The sequence below is a fragment of the Pan troglodytes genome, chromosome 8 (assembly GCF_028858775.2).
Source record: "Pan troglodytes isolate AG18354 chromosome 8, NHGRI_mPanTro3-v2.0_pri, whole genome shotgun sequence".
Lineage (NCBI taxonomy): Eukaryota > Metazoa > Chordata > Mammalia > Primates > Hominidae > Pan > Pan troglodytes.
The window spans coordinates 13,277,484-13,294,978 of record NC_072406.2 but is presented as its reverse complement, the minus strand read 5'-3'; the positions used below and the strand labels follow the sequence as shown (position 1 = coordinate 13,294,978).

The 17,495-nt window shown below is 52.9% G+C and overlaps 1 protein-coding gene across 9 annotated transcripts in view; it reads left to right on the top strand.

Moving 5' to 3' along the window:
• Positions 1 to 17,495, top strand: part of DIP2C (disco interacting protein 2 homolog C) — a 436,795-nt gene that overhangs the window by 222,620 nt on the left and 196,680 nt on the right. For 7 of the 9 annotated variants that reach the window (XR_010146752.1, XM_016962526.4, XM_016962527.4 and 4 more), the window contains one exon: positions 14,807 to 14,917. Coding sequence is in view for 6 of the 9 variants with exons in the window: in XM_016962526.4 (XP_016818015.1) it covers positions 14,807 to 14,917 (111 nt within the window). In the remaining 3 variants the exon portion in view is untranslated. Of the gene's footprint in view, positions 1 to 13,762; positions 14,330 to 14,806; positions 14,918 to 17,495 lie in introns of those variants that run through there. The other 2 variants (XM_063781266.1, XM_024346153.3) reach the window with 2 other exon arrangements.

Genomic DNA, 17,495 nt, shown 5'->3' with positions numbered 1-17,495 from the left:
CCTCGCACCCTCTCAGGAGCAAGGGGCAGAGCTGATGAGAAGGCGACAGGGCTGGGTTTTAGCCACGAGGTCCATTTCAGAATTTATCTGCCGGAAACGTGAGGAAAACAGGAGAAGGGACGGCCAGGGCTGCCTGATTGAGGCCCAGACACCAGACTCAGGATGGGGGGACATAGGACGGGGGGACTCCGGACAGCGGTGCTAGGGCCCCAGCGAGGCTGTTTCCCTGCCGACCTTCATTTGGAGACATTGCTTGTGACGCGCAAATGTGCACCATGTGCAGCTGTCCTGGGAAGCAGCAAGGAACGCAGATGTTTCCAAAGCCGAGGCTGCTTTCTTGGTTGGCCCCATGGGACGTGACTTCCTTTGTGCAGGATCTTCGTGGAAAACATCTTTCTTGTTCCCCTGTGCTGCTGCGCACTTGCCTGTAAGGGGTTTGTGTTCTGATTAACTTCCACCCTTTTTTCCTAACATTTACATTCCTATTTCTCCAGAAACTATTCTAAAAGTGTTTCTAGGATGTTGTTTGGGATGCAGAATTACGAGCTACAATGGGGGTTCTGTTCCCTAGGCCAGCCAGGCACGTCCCAGCTGCTCAGGAGGGCAGCGTCTGTCGGGGCATCCAGTTGGGATTCAGAAGTGAGCGTGGTGCTGAGGACCTGCCTAAATCTAGTTGAGGAAAAGACTGTCCGGAGCCAGGAAGAAATGTGAGTTATACATGCAGTGAAAGAAGGGTCAGAGAGGGTGCCTGGAAGATCATCTTCAGGGAGAAGACGCTGCTTAGGGAAGCTGCCCACTTCGCTCTCACCCTTCTGTGGTTCAAACCCATCCCTCATCAGTCTCTAAGCCCAGTCAAAGTTGTAAACCTAGGAAATAAAAGCCACTACCTGGCAGCCTCTTCAGAGATATCTTAATAACAGTGTCGACTTGGATAACAAGGCCTCACTGCTTGTATGACACAGGCCATGGAGATTTAGAGAGTAAAATTTCAGTGTGGCTATAAATGGTGGAACCTTCTTTGCTCAGATACAGCTCCTCTTTCTCACAGCAACTTCTTATGTGTTTGTCCGTGAAACGTTTCTTGGTATTGAGTGATTTATGAAGATCTGGTATTCCTCTCCAAGCCCAGCTTGCTTTTCGTTCAACAGCCGGACAGCTTGATGCCCAGGTGCAAGTTACAAGGACTCTGTAAGGGGGTTTGTCTGTGCGGCACAGCCTCTCTCCATGAGGTCACGTGAGCGGCCTCTCCAGGGAAGAGGCGTCCGTGGTCAGTGTGAGTTAAGCCCCACACTTTTTCCATCATGAGGTCGCGTGAGCAGCCTCTCCAGGAAGAGGCCTCCCATGGTCAGTGTGAGTTAAGCCGTACACTGTTACCACCATGGGGTCATGTGAGCAGCCTCTCCAGGAAGAGGCCTCCCATGGTCAGTGTGAGTTAAGCCGCACAGTGTTTCCACCATGGGGTCGTGTGAGCCGCCCCTCCAGGAAGAGGCATCTGTGGTCAGTGTGAGTTAAGCCCCACACTTTTTCCATCATGGGGTCGTGTGAGCAGCCTCTCCAGGGGAAGAGGCCTCCCATGGTCAGTGTGAGTTAAGCCGCACACTGTTACCACCATGGGGTCGTGTGAGCAGCCTCTCCAGGAAGAGGCCTCCCGTGGTCAGTGTGAGTTAAGCCCCACACTGTTACCACCATGGGGTCGTGTGAGCAGCCTCTCCAGGAAGAGGCCTCCCATGGTCAGTGTGAGTTAAGCCCCACACTGTTTCCACTATGGGGTCATGTGAGCCGCCCCTCCAGGAAGAGGCATCCCATGGTCAGTGTGAGTTAAGCTCTACACTGTTACCACCATGGGGTCGTGTGAGCCGCCCCTCCAGGAAGAGGCCTCCCATGGTCAGTGTGAGTTAAGCCCCACACTGTTTCCACCATGGGGTCATGTGAGCCGCCCCTCCAGGAAGAGGCATCCCATGGTCAGTGTGAGTTAAGCTCTACACTGTTATCACCATGGGGTCGTGTGAGCAGCCTCTCCAGGAAGAGGCCTCCCATGGTCAGTGTGAGTTAAGCCCCACACTGTTTCCACCATGGGGTCGTGTGAGCCGCCCCTCCAGGAAGAGGCATCCCATGGTCAGTGTGAGTTAAGCCCCACACTGTTACCACCATGGGGTCGTGTGAGTGGCCTCTCCAGGGAAGAGGCATCCGTGGTCAGTGTGAGTTAAGCCCCACACTGTTTCCACCATGGGGTCGTGTGAGCAGCCTCTCCAGGAAGAGGCCTCCCATGGTCAGTGTGAGTTAAGCCCCACACTGTTACCACCATGGGGTCGTGTGAGCCGCCCCTCCAGGAAGAGGCCTCCCATGGTCAGTGTGAGTTAAGCCCCACACTGTTACCACCATGGGGTCGTGTGAGCCGCCCCTCCTGGAAGAGGCATCCCATGGTCAGTGTGAGTTAAGCCCCACACTGTTACCACCATGGGGTCGTGTGAGTGGCCTCTCCAGGGAAGAGGCATCCGTGGTCAGTGTGAGTTAAACCCCACACTGTTTCCACTATGGGGTCGTGTGAGCAGCCTCTCCAGGAAGAGGCCTCCCATGGTCAGTGTGAGTTAAGCCCCACACTGTTTCCACCATGGGGTCGTGTGAGCCGCCCCTCCAGGAAGAGGCATCCCATGGTCAGTGTGAGTTAAGCCCCACACTGTTTCCACCATGGGGTCGTGTGAGCCGCCCCTCCAGGAAGAGGCATCCCATGGTCAGTGTGAGTTAAGCTCTGCACTGTTACCACCATGGAGTCGTGTGAGCAGCCTCTCCAGGAAGAGGCCTCCCATGGTCAGTGTGAGTTAAGCCCTACACTGTTTGCACCGGAGGCCTCTGGCCTGCAGGCTCGCGCTGTGCTGTCCAACTGTTGAGTCAAATCACAAACCCGGACTTGTCTCAGTTACTCCCTGCTACCAGGGTTCCCGATGGCCACGCCGCTGTCCCTACCGACAGCCATGCCGCTGCATCCACAGGAGGAACTCCGCTCAGGCCATGCAGTTGGCCGTGTCCAGGTGGTGTTTAAAGCTCAGTTTGGATGCTCCGTCCTGAGGGATTTCTCCCCTGATCCTTCAGTCAGACCGTCAGGATTCCCATCCCCATGTCGTCCCGTCTCTGAAATACCACTGTCATAGTTGGGTGGTGGTTACTAAACGCTAAGTCTCCACCCCAACCCCCAGCAGCAGTATGTAAATCACCTGTGGCCCTGGCTGCCTGCTCACGGAAAGTGGACACTGGGCAGGTATTTGCTGTATGGATGTGTGGGTGCGGCACGGAGGGGCTGAGTCTGGCTGTGGGGGTGGGCCGGGGCAGCCCTCACTTCCCCCCGCCCCACTGAGTGACCGTCCCTACCCTGGTGCGAGGATGGATGTGCAGTGTCCCTGAGGGCAGACGCCACCATGTCCGCATGATGCTCAGATGCACGTGAAGCCCTAAACAGGCACCGGAGACCTTCCACTGCCTCAGGCGTCTATCTGGGCTGCAGTTTTATTTTTATTCTTGATTTGGGTAAATTTAAATGGCAGATGGTAACATGTAAGGGCTAATTAATGACTGAAATGACAGAGGGTAACATGTACCTCAGCACCATCCAATCAGTGGAATTTTATTATCTTTTCAGAACTTGGCTCGCATCCCAGTGTTTGATCCTGTGACTGGATCACATGTTCTCATGAGAACAGCTGCTCTGGCCTGAGTGCTGTTGCTTGCAGTGGCTGCCTTGCCCTGTCGCCAGAGAGGGCTTCCTCTGAGGTCCCATTGCAGATTCTCCCACTGGGCTTTGACAGTCGTGAGGGAGGAGGTCTCTGCAGTTGGCATTTGTGAATTTTGCACTTTGATTACATACGGAATGAGAAAGTTTCTTAAGTATGTAAATGCCATTTTGTTCTGTCGTCTTTAGAAGACAGTGGCTGGCTGGCCCTGGCCTGTTCACCTGGGCTGGCCGTTGGTTGTTCTGATTCTTCGTGTCAGCAGAGGCTGTGCTTTCCCGGGGCAGGTGCATAGTGGGTCCGTATTCTTGTTCTGCCATGAGAGTTACAGTCTGGTGACCTCAGGGCAGCCCTTCCTAGACGTGCTGGGGAGGGACCGCCTCCTCACCTGGGCTGGAGGGTCCCGGGGACCTGTCCCGGGCAGGTTGCCTCCACTTAGGGTCAGGCCGTGTGGCAGCTCACAGGGTGTAAGGGTGTTTTAAACTTAAATCCCAGAGGAGGGGAAACGTGGGTGTCCAGATTGCATTGCCTGTGACATAGAGTGAATCTTTCTAGACCGCGCTGCTGCAGTGACAGGTGAATCACCTGTGTTCCAGATCAGCCGTGTTCCCGTTGGCACTTCCCAGGGTACCACGCTTAGCTGCCGGAGACGTGTTCTGCCACAGGCAGCTGTCAGTTTGATCCCGTATGTTTATTTCTTGGTCTTTTTAGCAACGTTTAATGAATCGCATTACTCGTCTCAGGTGTCAGCCGCTATGGAGGGAGTGCAGCTGAGCCTACGCCATGCGGTGTGTCTCCAGTGGGGAGGGTAGCACCCACTTTGGAACTGCTCACATGGGTTTTGTGAAAAATCTGAGGTGGAAGCAAAGTGCAGAAACGTGAAGCCCCAGTCCTGATGGTGAGATTGGCATCTCATCCAGTGAGCGTGGACCGGAGTTCAGGCTGGTGGATGAGACCCTCATCCAGTGAGCATGGACCGGGGCTCAGGCTGGTGGGTGAGACTCATCCAGTGAGCGTGGACTGGGGCTCAGGCTGGTGGATGAGACCCTCATCCAGTGAGCATGGACCGGAGCTCAGGCTGGTGGATGAGTCTTATCCAGTGAGCGTGGACTGGGGCTCAGGCTGGCGGGTGACACTCATCCAGTGAGCATGGACCGGGGCTCAGGCTGGCGGGTGAGACTCATCCAGTGAGCGTGGACTGGGGCTCAGGCTGATGGATGAGACCCTCATCCAGTGAGCATGGACCGGAGCTCAGGCTGGTGGATGACACTCATCCAGTGAGCGTGAACCGGGGCTCAGGCTGCTGGATGAGAACCCTCATCCAGTGAGGGTCGACTGGAGCTCAGGCTGGCGGATGAGACGCAGACGTCAGACTCTCCCGACCCTGGATCACTGACAATTTCCAGTGCATGAGTCCCTAATCAAGTTAAAACATTATAATAGGAAAAGGGTTGCTAAGCAAATATATACTGATGTGTGGCAAAGATTTGGGCTCATGAAAGATGGATAGAAAGGAGGACAGTGTGGGGCCGGGCGCATTGGCTCATGCCTGTAATTCTAGCACTTTGGGAGGCTGAGGCGGACAAATCATGAGGTCAAGAGTTCAAGATCAGCCTGGCTAACGTGGTGAAACCCCATCTCTACTAAAAAATATAAAAATTAGCCAGGCTTCGTGATGGGTGCCTGTAATCCCAGCTCCTCGGGAGGCTGAGGTAGAAGAATCACTTGAACCTGGGAGGCACATGTTGCAGTGAATGGAGATTGTGCCATTGCCCTCCAGCCTGGCAACAGAACAAGACTCCATCTAAAAAAAAAAAAAAAAAAGGCAGCGTGAGAATTCATGGGGTTGGGGCAGGTGTTCAGGTGCTTAGAATGGAATTTCAGTCTTACCATTGTATGGTGTTCCCATCCCAGTGAATACAAGGAAAAATATTAAATTTCTTACCAGTGTTTACAACAGTTGTCCTGTTTGCTTTCTGGCAAAGTCCTTGATTGCACTTACTTTAAAAAGAAGTTCTACGATGTGAACAAGAACATGTAATTGAGGCCTGGAGAGAATGGGACTGGATTTAGAAACTGCTCTGGGACAGACCTGAAATACAGAAAAATCCCCGGCAGTTTCACGAAGGGCCCAGAGCAGGCTTCTCCCGCAGGACACTCCTGTGGAGGCCTCTGTGGAGCCCGGAGCGCTTGCCCCTGGGTGCTGGGGAAGGAGGGCAGGAGAGCCTCTTGGCCCTCCTCTCCTCCTCCCTCCCTCCCCCTCTCTTCCTCCCGCTATCTTCTCTGGGAGCTAAGGTGAGCCATAGAGACGTTGCTATCTGCACCCCCAGCATGCCCGGACACGGGATGAGTGAGAATAAGACGGGAGTTTGGATGTGTCTACACCCCCAGCACGCCCAGACACGAGATGAGTGAGAATAAGACGGGAATTTTAATGTGTCTACACCCCCAGCAAGCCCAGACACGCCATGAGTGAGAATAAGATGGGAATTTGGATGTGTCTGCAGCCCCAGCATGCCCGGACACGAGATGAGTGAGAATAAGACGGGAATTTTCATGTGTCTACACCCCCAGCACGCCTGGACACGGGATGAGTGAGAATAAGATGGGAATTTGGATGTGTCTACACCCCCAGCATGCCCAGACACGGGATGAGTGAGAATAAGACGGGAATTTGGATGTGTCTGCAGCCCCAGCATGCCCGGACACGAGATGAGTGAGAATAAGACGGGAATTTTAATGTGTCTACACCCCCAGCACGCCTGGACACGGGATGAGTGAGAATAAGATGGGAATTTGGATGTGTCTACACCCCCAGCATGCCCAGACACGGGATGAGTGAGAATAAGACGGGAATTTGGATGTGTCTGCACCCCCAGCACGCCCGGACACGAGATGAGTGAGAATAAGACGGGAATTTGGATGTGTCTGCAGCCCCAGCACGCCCGGACACGAGATGAGTGAGAATAAGATGGGAATTTGGATGTGTCTACACCCCCAGCACGCCCGGACACGGGATGAGTGAGAATAAGACGGGAATTTGGATGTGTCTGCACCCCCAGCACGCCCGGACACGGGATGAGTGAGAATAAGACGGGAATTTGGATGTATCTACACCCCCAGCATGCCTGGACACGGGATGAGTGGGAATAAGACGGGAATTTGGATGTATCTGCAGCCCCAGCAAGCCCTCCCCTCCCCGTCTTCCCCTCCCCGTCTTCCCCTCCCCGTCTTCCCCTCCCCGTCTTCCCCTCCCCGTCTTCCCCTCCCCTCCTTGCCCTCCCCGTCTTCCCCTCCCCTCCTTGCCCTCCCCATCTTCGCTGCCCCGCCCCTCCCCTCCTTGCCCTCCCCATCTTCGCTGCCCCGCCCCTCCCCTCCCTTCTCCTTTTCTCCTCCTTCTCTTCTCATCTTCATCTTTCTGTCTCCTTCTTTCCTCCTTCTCCTCCTCTCTTTCTCTCTCCTTTCCTCCTCCTCCTCTCTCCTTCCCTCCTTCTCCTTCTCTCTCCTTCTCCTTTTCTCTCCTTTCTTCCTTCTCCTTCTCTCCTTCCCTCCCTCCTTCTCTCTTCTTTTCTTCCTTCTCCTTCTCTCTCCTTTCTTCCCTTCTGCTTTTCTCTTCTCCCCTCCGTTCTCTCTCTCTCCTTCCCTCCTTTCTCCTTCTCCCTCCTTCTCTCTCTTCTCTTTCTCTCTCCTTTCTTCTCCTTCTGTCTCCTTCCTTCCCCTCTCCTTCTCTCTCTCCTCCTTCCCTCCTTCTCTTCTCCTTCCCTCTCTTCTCCTTCTCCTTCCCTCCCTCCCTTCTCCTTCCCTCTCTTCTCCTTCCCTCCCTCCCTCCTCCTTCCCTCCCTCCCTTCTCCTTCCCTCTTCTTCTCTCTCTTTCTCTTTCTCTTTCCCTCTCCTTCTCTCTCCTTCCTTCTCTCTTACTTTCTTCCACCTCTCTTCCCTCCACCTCCCCCCCACCTTCCTCCCCTCCCTCCCCCCCACCTCCCATCTGTCCACCTTCCTCCCCTCCCTCCTCCCCACCTCCCATCTATCCACCTTCCTCCCCTCCCTCCCCCCCACCTCCCATCTATCCACCTTCTTCCCCTCCCTCCCCCCCACCTGCCATCTATCCACCTTCCTCCCCTCCCTCCCCCCCACCTCCCATCTATCCACCTTCCTCTCCTCCCCCCCCACCTCCCATCCACCTTCCTCCCCTCCCTCCCCCCCACCTCCCATCTATCCACCTTCCTCTCCTCCCCCCCCACCTCCCATCTATCCACCTTCCTCTCCTCCCCCCCCACCTCCCATCTATCCACCTTCCTCTCCTCCCTCCCCCCCACCTCCCATCTATCCACCTTCCTCCCCTCCCTCCCCCCCACCTCCCATCTATCCACCTTCCTCCCCTCCCTCCCCCCCACCTTCCTCCCCTCCCTCCCCCCACCTCCCATCTATCCACCTTCCTCCCCCCCACCTCCCATCTATCCACCTTCCTCCCCTCCCTCCCCCCCACCTTCCATCTATCCACCTCCCTCCCCCCCACCTCCCATCTATCCACCTTCCTCCCCTCCCTCCCCCCCACCTCCCATCTATCCACCTTCCTCCCCTCCCTCCCCCCCACCTCCCATCTATCCACCTTCCTCTCCTCCCCCCCCACCTCCCATCTATCCACCTTCTTCCCCTCCCCCCCCACCTCCCATCTATCCACCTTCCTCCCCTCCCTCCCCCCCACCTCCCATCTATCCACCTTCCTCCCTTCCCTCCCCCCCACCTCCCATCTATCCACCTTCCTCCCCTCCCTCCCCCCACCTCCCATCTATCCACCTTCCTCCCCTCCCTCCCCCCACCTCCCATCTATCCACCTTCCTCTCCTCCCTCCCCCCTACCTCCCATCTATCCACCTTCCTCTCCTCCCCCCCACCTCCCATCTATCCACCTTCCTCCCCCCACCTCCCATCTATCCACCTTCCTCCCCTCCCTCCCCCCCACCTCCCATCTATCCACCTTCCTCCCCTCCCTCCCCCCCACCTCCCATCTATCCACCTTCCTCCCCTCCCTCCCCCCACCTCCCATCTATCCATCTTCCTCCCCCCCACCTCCCATCTATCCACCTTCCTCCCCTCCCTCCTCCCCCCCACCTTCTATCTATCCACCTTCCTCCCCTCTCTCCACCTACCTCCCATCCATCCACCTTCCTCCCCTCCCTCCCCTCCCTTCCCCACTTCCCTTCCCCACCTCCCATCCATCCCTTCCCTACTTCCCATCCATCCACTTTCCTCCCCTCCCATCCATCCACTTTCCTCCCCTCCCATCCATCCACTTTCCTCCCCTCCCATCCATCCACTTTCCTCCCCTCCTTTCCCTCCCTCCCCCACTTCCTATCCATCCACCTTCCTCTTCTCCCTCCCCCACTTCCTATCCATCCATTCGTCCTTCCATTCTTTTTGTCTGTTCTTCCATCTGTCTGTGTTTCCATCCATTTGTTTATTCTCTGCTGACTTTGTCAAGCCTGCTTCTTTGACCTCTTCCTTACTCCTGTGCTGTCCTTACTGCCTTCTTTTCTTTCCGTGCACCTTGCATCTCCTGCTGTCTGTGCTCAAGTTTTATTTGTGGTCGTGCTGTAATTCTAGAGGAAAATAAAAATCTCACTGATATTTTGGATTTAAATGGAAGTGTTCCAGCTCTCTGTGGGAGCCCTGAGGGTTCAGAAGTATTTCCTGAGCCCATCCTGTGGCCACCTCCACCAAGAGCAAGGTCACCTCCTGCCTGCTTCTCCAGGATCCCAACAGATGCCCCTTTCAGGCGACCTTGATAGCTTTTCCTTGCTCCAAGATTCATTCCTGGATCTGAAATTTTAGCAGTTTCCATATTTTCTTTAAAAAATGTTCTTGTCTAAATACTAATTTTCATAATGGGATTCCAAAAACGCTTCTTCCTGTTTTCAAGACAAGCCAGATTTTGTTCCCATAACAGAAATTGAGGCTCTGGGCACCACTGCAGATACCAGGAGAATGACAGCCTCTGCCCTCAGGAGAGGGTGTGGAGGGGCCTGGGAGGGGGCCCCCATTGCAAATGAAAAGGCAGTCACGGGAGAATGTTCAGACACCGCACAAGGGTGACACCGGGCCGCTAGCACTCATGGATCACTTCTGCACCTGCGTTTCCTTGCGAAGAAAACAGCAGAATAGTCCTGGCTTGGTGCTTTTTGTGCTGAGGAATGAGTGACGTATCAAGTGCTTAGGCCAGGGCTGCAGTGTTAGCTACTGCTGCTTCTGTCCAGAGGTAGGAGGCTGAGCCTAGGAAAGTTCACTAACTTGCCCAGGATCCCACAGAGTGACAGGAGCCAGACGGATCGGGGCCCCGACCGCAGGCATGGGATCTCCCGTCCCCGGAGGACCGGATCTGAGCTGGTGCCTCATGTGGCCAATGCGTGAAAGCTGAGCAGGTGCTCCTGGGAGGAGAACCTCATCTCGGCCGTTTTCTTGCCTGGGGAGACCTTGCTTTTTGTCCTCCAGACTCTTGAGTGTTTGAAGGCAGCCACCCCATCTCCCTGGGGATGCCTCCTTCCCAGGGACCATGCCGGCCTCTCCCCCCTGACCACACCTTCTGTCATGAGGCTTCCAGTCTTTCTGTGATGTTCCTGAGAGCTGGTTTTCAACCACAGTTCTCCAAACCGAACGTGGCTGTGAACGTGAGCCCTCAGCAGCGCAGAGCGGTATGCTGCAGCCATGCGTCTTAGTGATGGTTCATGTTTATGCTACCCAGAAGTATCTGTTCCAGCAGCCATGCTTGGTTTCCCTGTGACGGGGACAGTGGGTATGCCCCTCTGCTGCCCCTGGGTCCTGTGCGGTCACAGGCTGGAATCCAGTTGAGCCACATCTATTTAATTGTGGCTTTTTTCTTCCCAGAACACACTGTTAAGCCACCTCCAGCCTCGTTTGGAATGACATCAGAGGAAAATGAATGAAGGAAATATGTCCGTTCATACTCGTTTCTTTTGTCATCTTATTGCAACCTGTAGAAGCTAGTGTTCTATTTTATTCGTTTTCAAACTTTTGTTGCAAGCTTTGCATTTCCACCTATGAGAGGAGATATTCACAAGGATGGTATGCAAAAGTAGCTTTCTGAGATCAGACATGTAAGCTCTGTGAGAAGCCGAGCAGCAGCCTAGAACTCTGTGCACCATTGTCCGTGGGCACAAGAGGAGGTTAGTGTTGGAGGTAATCCCAGGAAGCCTGTTTGAGTGGACCAGATAGGTGTGATACTGAGATTGAAGGTGAAACATTAAAAACGTCAGGCCACTGGATACGCTTGGCAACTTGGAAGTGTGCCTTTATCTGTTTCTCCCAACTGTGCTGTCAGTGACTGTATAAGTCCACAGCACAAGAGAAGTTAAATAGAGGAATTTGTGGTTCATCATTTAGCAAAATGGAGAAAGCCAAGATGCAGACACGGGGGACAGCCATGGGTGCTGTACACATGGAGCCCAGAGAACGGAGGCGGCCGCTTTTCCTCCTCCTCCCAGCCATGTGTGTTATCTGGAGGAATTAAACCGGGAGGCTCCAGATTTGGGGATGATACTGAAAACAGAGGCTCCAGGTCAGAGGGTGAACATGCCTGTGTTGGAAACAGGAGAGGAGGGGGCTCTTCGGGCAAATGAAACAGCCCCGTTGAAGCCTTCCTTGGGGAGAGATTTGGTGGTTTGCCCCCATGAGAACAAAAACCTGATTTGCAGCAAAAAGATTATCGAGGGAGAAAAGAAAGGAATGGATATTACAACCTGGCTTGCAGCTCTTCCAGTGGGAATGAATAAAAGATTATTGAAGGAGAAGAGAAAGGAATGGGTATTACATAAGGATTATAGCATCAGAGTGAAGTTTAACTTCTCACCAATAATGGAAATGAAAGGCAATGAATAAAAGTAATTTTCACCTAGAAGTCCGTATCTAGGCGAAAGACTCAGTCTCACGGGGGTAGAAAGAAAAGCACTTTCGGACGTGTGGGGCCCCCAAGTGTTCCTTCTGGTTCTTCCTTTCTGAAACATTCAAGGTGCTCCTTTAGCACGGGAGTGTGGAGAGACGAGGGGGCATCGAAGAGCATGAGAACAAGTGACTAACACAGCAGCCACAGCCAGCGGGAAGAAAGGCGTGGCCCAGTGACGGTAGCACATTCGGGACTGGGGCGGGGGCTCCAAGAGGACTTCCAGGAAAATTGAACAGATTCTCACCAGGTTGTCAGTGTTTGATCGTGGGCAAGAAGGTATGGGAAAGAGTTTTTCATTTCTGCTGGAGAATTGTGAAAGGATTGGCAATAGGTACATTGTAAGCCAAGATAGTGGAAAATAGAGAAAATATTAACTCCAGAATCATTGAAAAGCGTAAGATAGAATGGTATTTGTAGCACACTGCGGACCCTGATGTTGATGACCACAGTGGTGTAAGGGGTGGTGTCTAAAAAGGACAATTCGGGAAGTCGTGTGATAAGTCCATGCTAATGAATGTAAGTGCCAGGTAGCTACTGTTTTTCACGTGAGACTTGATAATACTCTTTGATTTCCTAAAATGCATCTGTTTGATAAAAAGGTAATTGAAGATCATTTTTAAAAGATCAGTTGTAGACGGTGACTGGAAGAGGTTGGAGCAGCAGACAGTTCAGTCCTCAGGAACTGATGGTGATTTGGATGCCCTGAAAGAAAAGCGCATGAAACTTAGCAAAATGACAGTGTAGGAGCCATGCTTAACTTAGTTCTGAACTCGCCAGCCTGATACGTGAGACCCACACACGCACCATCAAAAGCTGACGTTCAGAAACTACCAGAGTAAGGAATATGAAGTCCACAGACTCTACAACTCTCATAAGAGCCCATCATGGAAAACCAGGGACTAAATATTTCTTTTGTTAACTTAAAACTTTTATTTCTGGTTTACTTTCAATCAGATATTACTGATCCATTTCTGAAGAAGCGTCTATCAGTGATTGGTGCTCAGTCTTAGAGCAGTTCTTCATGGAACTGTGGGGACGGCGTAGGGTGACGTCCTTCCTGTGGTATCAGAGCCGTTCACGGAACTGTGGGGACGGCGTAGGGTGACGTCCTTCCTGTGGTATCAGAGCCGTTCACGGAACTGTGGGGACGGCGTAGGGTGACGTCCTTCCTGTGGTATCAGAGCCGTTCACGGAACTGTGGGGACGGCGTAGGGTGACGTCCTTCCTGTGGTATCAGAGCCGTTCACGGAACTGTGGGGACGGCGTAGGGTGACGTCCTTCCTGTGGTATCAGAGCCGTTCACGGAACTGTGGGGACGGCGTAGGGTGACGTCCTTCCTGTGGTATCAGAGCCGTTCACGGAACTGTGGGGACGGCGTAGGGTGACGTCCTTCCTGTGGTATCAGAGCCGTTCACGGAACTGTGGGGACGGCGTAGGGTGACGTCCTTCCTGTGGTATCAGAGCCGTTCACGGAACTGTGGGGACGGCGTAGGGTGACGTCCTTCTGTGGTATCAGAGCCGTTCACGGAACTGTGGGGACGGCGTAGGGTGACGTCCTTCCTGTGGTATCAGAGCCGTTCACGGAACTGTGGGGACGGCGTAGGGTGACGTCCTTCCTGTGGTATCAGAGCCGTTCACGGAACTGTGGGGACGGCGTAGGGTGACGTCCTTCCTGTGGTATCAGAGCCGTTCACGGAACTGTGGGGACGGCGTAGGGTGACGTCCTTCTGTGGTATCAGAGCCGTTCACGGAACTGTGGGGACGGCGTAGGGTGACGTCCTTCCTGTGGTATCAGAGCCGTTCACGGAACTGTGGGGACGGCGTAGGATGACATGCTTTCTGTGGTATCAGAGCCGTTCACGGAACTGTGGGGACGATGTAGGATGACGTGCTTTCTGTGGTATCAGAGCCGTTCACGGAACTGTGGGGGTGACGTCCTTTCTGTGGTATCAGAGCTGTTCACGGAACTGTGGGGGTGACGTCCTTTCTGTGGTATCAGAGCCGTTCACGGAACTGTGGGGACGGCGTAGGATGATGTCCTTTCTGTGGTATCAGCTGTTCACGGAACTGTGGGGACGATGTAGGATGACGTGCTTTCTGTGGTATCAGAGCCGTTCATGGAACTGTGGGGGTGACGTCCTTTCTGTGGTATCAGAGCCGTTCACGGAACTGTGGGGACGGCGTAGGATGACGTGCTTTCTGTGGTATCAGCTGTTCACGGAACTGTGGGGACGATGTAGGATGACGTGCTTTCTGTGGTATCAGAGCCGTTCACGGAACTGTGGGGGTGACGTCCATTCTGTGGTATCAGAGCTGTTCATGGAACTCTGGGGTGATATTTTTACCGTGGTGTCAGAGTAGTTCTTCATGGAACTGTGATGATGATGTCCTTCCTTTGAGGGCTTAGTTTTGTCTAGTTGTGTTCCTTGCCACCCTGTTATTGCCTGAATGTAATCAATATGTGACAGGTGGATTCACGTCAATGTTTTGACCAATTCCATCAAACCGTTTTTATCTGACCGCATTAATGTTTTTTGTTATTCACCAAATAATTGTGATTCATAGTCGAACATAATCTGTTAAAACACTTGGCATCCAATGGAGTAAGTTTCCAGAGAGTAATCTGGAATGAGCAAAGCTGGACGTTCATGGTATGTCCTGGTTACCTGAATTATATTGTTAAATTATTGTATAAGATTTATTTTAAAAATTACTTTAATAACAAACATACTTTTAAATTTTCTTAAGAACTTATACAGCTCATTCTGTATATTTATTACATTAAAAGGTCATAACTTGAGTCTATGTCTTGGGCCCTGTTGCTCTAATCCTAACTCCCAGGAATTCAGTTGCCACCTGTGGCTGAGTTTGTGTCTCTCCCTGCCTGTCAGTGGACCTTTGTGCTGTGAAAGGGACCGTGGCGGCATCTAGCCAGGAGGGGTCTCCCTGGCTGTGGGAGAGCTTCCTCCTCAGTCCTGGCCCTCCTGTCTGTGGGCTCTGAGGCGCCGCCATGCCCAGTGCCGTGGGTAGCTCTGGCTTTGCTGTGGGGATGGAGGGCATGATTTGTTAGTCTGCTGACTCCGCTAAGTACAGTCACACCTAACTCTGCTGTTTTCATTGAAATCCAGGGGTGGACCAAGCTTTGCCGCAAGAACGCCGGGCTCCTGTCACTCCTTCCTCCGCCTCTCGCTACCACCGCCGACGGTCTTCAGGGTCACGAGATGAGCGCTATCGGTCAGGTAAGCACGGGGTGGGGTGTGACAATACGTCCGTCTGCCACCTGTGCCAGGACGGTGCCTGTGCCCAGCCACTGGGCGAGGCAGAAGGGCAGTGGGCGTGGACCTGCAGCACGCGAGGGGCCTCCAGCTTTCTGCACGGACACACCCTCTCGGGAGACGCCAGTGTCCGGTAAATAGCTCTTCACGTGGTTTACAAGCCCATGTTGTCTGCTATTCAGAATTTCATACTAATTAAAAAGATTATAATCTCGTGCCAAATTTTTCTCATTTTTAGGTGTCACTGTTAAATAACTTTTTAATCGTGGTTGCTAGTATAGTTTTTTCTTTTTCTTACCCTCAGTGATTTGTTTTCCAGGTCTACTTTTCTAAACAGAAATGAAAACCATACATTGTTATGTGTTTCCTGTCTTTCATCTGTGTTGTATGATGCCGTCTGCACAGGGTTGTCTGGAGACTGAGTTGCCAGTGCCACCTGGGCTTGGCCAGCTGAAATTTCATTAATTTAGCAACAGAAAACTTAGGCTGTCGGGCATGGTGGTGGGCACCTGTAGTCCCAGCTACTCATCAGGCTGAGGCAGGAGAAATGCTTGAACCTGGGAGGCGGAGGTTGCAGTGAGCCGAGATCATGCCACTGCACTCCAGCCTGGGCAACAGAGCAAAACTCCATCTCAACAACAACAACAACAACAAAAACTCAGGCTGTGGATTAATGTTTGAATTATTCTGAGAGAGTTTTTCCAACCTGTAGGTTAAAGTTGCTTCTTTGAAAGAAAATTGCCTGTGAATTCTTCTGTAGTTCCCAGGGCACCGGTGAGAGCAGGGGCACTGGTGATGGACCCGATTCGTGAATCCCTTTGTTTTGCAAATGCCCTTCACTGGCGTCCTCACATTGTTCTCACATGGAGCTTTCATGATAAGCAGGTGAAGTCGTGACTGTTGTCTCCTGTGTCAGAAGAAAAAACTGAGGCTAAGGGATGACGGAACTCACCCGGTGTTCGAGGAAAGCCTGTGAGTGTCAGTCGCGCTGTAACGAATCTCTGTCCACACAGGCTCATGTGATTAGCTGCTTCTGCATCCTCAGTTGCCGTCTGCCTGGCCTTCTGGCTCTGCTCCTCTTTCTGGAGAGGAGATTTTATGGCCTCAGAGAGTGTCACCCATGCAAAAGAGGACACACCTGAGAGCCTGAATGAAAAGCTGGTGCCACCTCCTGGGCGCCCCTGCTGCCTTCTCCAAGGAGGCTGTGACCCAGGAAAATGTGTGCGGATGGAATGAAGGAGAATTTGTTCCCAAATCCACCCTCTGTTGTTTCACACCTGTCTTAATCCCCAACACATATTGAGACCTTCTCTTACTCATGTGGGTGTCTCGGAGGCCCCTGTCGAGTTCAGGAGTGTGGAGGCACCTGCGTACTGTCAGCCTGTGACCAACGCTTCCCTCACTGTGTGTCAGTGCTGCCATGCAGACACCCTGTCTGTGAACACACAACACACCCAGACATGCACGCAGGCTGAGTTCACATGGCTTCAGTTCTCACAGAGGCCAGTGGGGGTCTATCTTCCATTTTATAGATGAGGAAACTGAAGTTCAGGGAGGCTGTCCAATGGCCGATGATCACACGGGGTTGCTCCTTGCAGGAGGATGCAAGCCCATCTTTGGCTGGCCATCTTACCACACAGGAGAGGAGATCCGCGTCAGTCGCCACTGCGTGTTTCCTACATTATCTCTCTCTCCACGACGCTGCAGGGGTGTTGATAAACCCTGTGTTTACCTTCGGATCATGCCATCTTCACAATCCCAGCTACTCCACGAGATAAGCATGGCGGGTTGTGGTTGTCTCACGCTCTTCTCTCTTGATAAAAGCCTGAGAGAGGTGGGTGTAGCAGGAGATGGTTATCTCTTGGCTTGGGGTGCGTTTTCTGTTCACCCGTGCACCTTACCTCACCTCTTCAAAGGCAGGAAGGCGTGGAAGAGAGAGGTACATGGCAGAGGGGGTGGCTGAGAGTGGCAGGATGGGTGGAGGAGACCAACACTTCAGCTCAGAGCCTGCAGGCTCTGCTCTGGAGGGGAAGCTAGACCCAACGTGAGAAGCACGGTTCATTTCTCCTCTTTTTGTAAAATTGTGAAATATGGCACCTCTTCATACACAATCTCTCCCGTTCCCCATCCTGACTCATGTCTCCATTGCCGTTAGAACCACGTGACACTCTATCTGCATGTCTGTGTATTCGTTATTTACCTACCTGTCAATCATCCATCCATTTATCAACCTCTCTGCATCTGTCTGCATATTCGCCAATCATCTACTTACCTATCAAGCATCCATTTACGTCCACCATCCGTCCATCTATCAAACATCTCATCCATTGACCCCACTACTCAGCCATTCTTCCACCATCCACCTCCCCACCTCTCACTTCCTTCCATAAGAATACGAGGTCCACTCAGGCCAAGATCTCTGTTTTGTTCATTGGTGTAGGCCAAGCACCTGAAATACTGCTTGGCTTCTATATTTTGAAGGAAGATGAGGGAGTGTGACACATTTGGGGAACGGCAAGAAGTTAGGTAGGAGCGGCTGGGT